This window comes from Rhizomucor pusillus, assembly GCF_041956525.1.
Source record: "Rhizomucor pusillus strain CBS 183.67 unplaced genomic scaffold VTP01scaffold_37, whole genome shotgun sequence".
In the NCBI taxonomy this organism is placed as follows: domain Eukaryota; kingdom Fungi; phylum Mucoromycota; class Mucoromycetes; order Mucorales; family Lichtheimiaceae; genus Rhizomucor; species Rhizomucor pusillus.
Genome location: NW_027192178.1, coordinates 4,749 through 6,322, shown reverse-complemented (window position 1 = coordinate 6,322; position 1,574 = coordinate 4,749). Strand labels below are relative to the sequence as shown.

At 43.3% G+C, this 1,574-nt stretch overlaps 1 protein-coding gene across 1 annotated transcript; it reads left to right on the top strand.

The window, feature by feature from the left end:
* Positions 1-699: 699 nt before the first annotated feature.
* On the top strand, positions 700-918 carry VTP01DRAFT_7274 (uncharacterized protein; the record flags this gene model as incomplete). The annotated part of the gene is made up of 2 exons (XM_069386268.1): positions 700-709; positions 776-918. The coding sequence occupies 2 exons, from the start codon at positions 700-702 to the stop codon at positions 916-918; spliced, it is 153 nt and encodes a 50-aa protein (XP_069234428.1).
* Between the last annotated feature and the right edge of the window lie 656 nt (positions 919-1,574).

Sequence of the window (1,574 nt, the reverse complement as noted above, 5' to 3'; positions counted from 1 at the left end):
AGAGTCAATCAAAGTCGTGAGGAATGTTCAAGGTTATTTGATCTGTCCTGTTTGTGCTGGCGAATACATCTACGCTGATGACTTTGAGCGACATGTGCACACGCATAACCAAAAAAATGAAAAAAGTCTTGAAGACGATGCCACCGGAAATGTCACCGTGTCCTAAGTTGACGACATTTTGCCAACAAGGGATTTGCCAATTCCTAAGAATTCACTCACAAATACGGCACAGGAGTATCACAACAGTCTACTTTTGGCTCTTGATGTGAGGCATCTTTCGCCTGATAATGCAGAAAACAGGCTCCTTGCTGCACAACTGGTGGATGCACATCCTTTGTTGTTTAAAGATCATCACGGCGAACATCATTATCTGCTCGGTGCCCCAAGGAACATCTCGAGATTGCTGGAATTACAATTTGACCAACCGTTCCCACAATTTCAATCCTTTTCGGCGCCAAACAAACGAACCTTCAAGGAAATGATTGGATTAGAAGGAAAATTGGAGCCAGTTAATCATACCCCGCAATTTGATCAAGCCATCTCCCTAACACGATGGAAGAAATGGGCAGATAAGAAATCGTATATGGAGCTCACAGACAGCATTTGCAAATTCTTGAACGCAGATTGGACACAGCGAAGATGGCTTGCGCATTATTGTTCAAGAATATTTGAAGGTGCTATTCTTGTAAACCATGCTCAATGTTTATTGGTGAATTGCACCGAAATCTACCCTCGTCTGCCTTGCCTTGATGCGCATTTTGAACGATTCAAGCAGGTGCTCCCGCGTCATCCATTCCTGAAGACGACGACGCCCAATACCGAGATGTGCAAGTTTGTGTCATGGAAAACGACAACATGAACAAGCTTGTGATACGCACGATATCCTTCAATGCTCTGCTCACCTCAACAATTCGCTAGGATGTTCATCATATTCGCACCATTGGAGCGTCGAGCAACAATGGATTCTCTCCGACCAAGGCAACTCGAATTTATCTCGATCAAAGGGTTGTAAAAATGTTGAATGAATGGGTCGAAAAAAAAAATCGAGAAAAACGCCGGGACAGCATTGGTGAATTATCCCCTGTATGTGTTCGACGAATTGGCGCAGCTTCGACAAGTTCGTTCATAATTCAATGACCCATCAACGTATCAGTTTTTGCGTGCTTGCAGCAGCGTGACCAGCGACCTTCGTTTAGGACCAATAACCGTGTGGATTCTTGCCGACACGAGTCCTACCAATGATACCACCAATGACGAAAGAACAGCCTCACTTCTCTTTCGAACAATCGCAATCAAAGTTTGCGAAGCTGAAGAATTGGATTTGGCATCAGTGACAGCCATTCAAATCAATCCAGAATCCAAAATTGGGAAGTTGCTCATGAATGTTCGCAATTTATTCCAGGAAAATCAAGAAACGATTCCCATTATCGGGAATAAGGCACTCAACACTGTGCTGACGAGCATGGCAAACGTGATGGCTCTATACATCAATAACGCGGACAAAGAAGTTGCATTGTCCATTTATGATACGTTGTTGAAAAAAAAAAGAAAATAAACCTTCTGAGCATCTATTT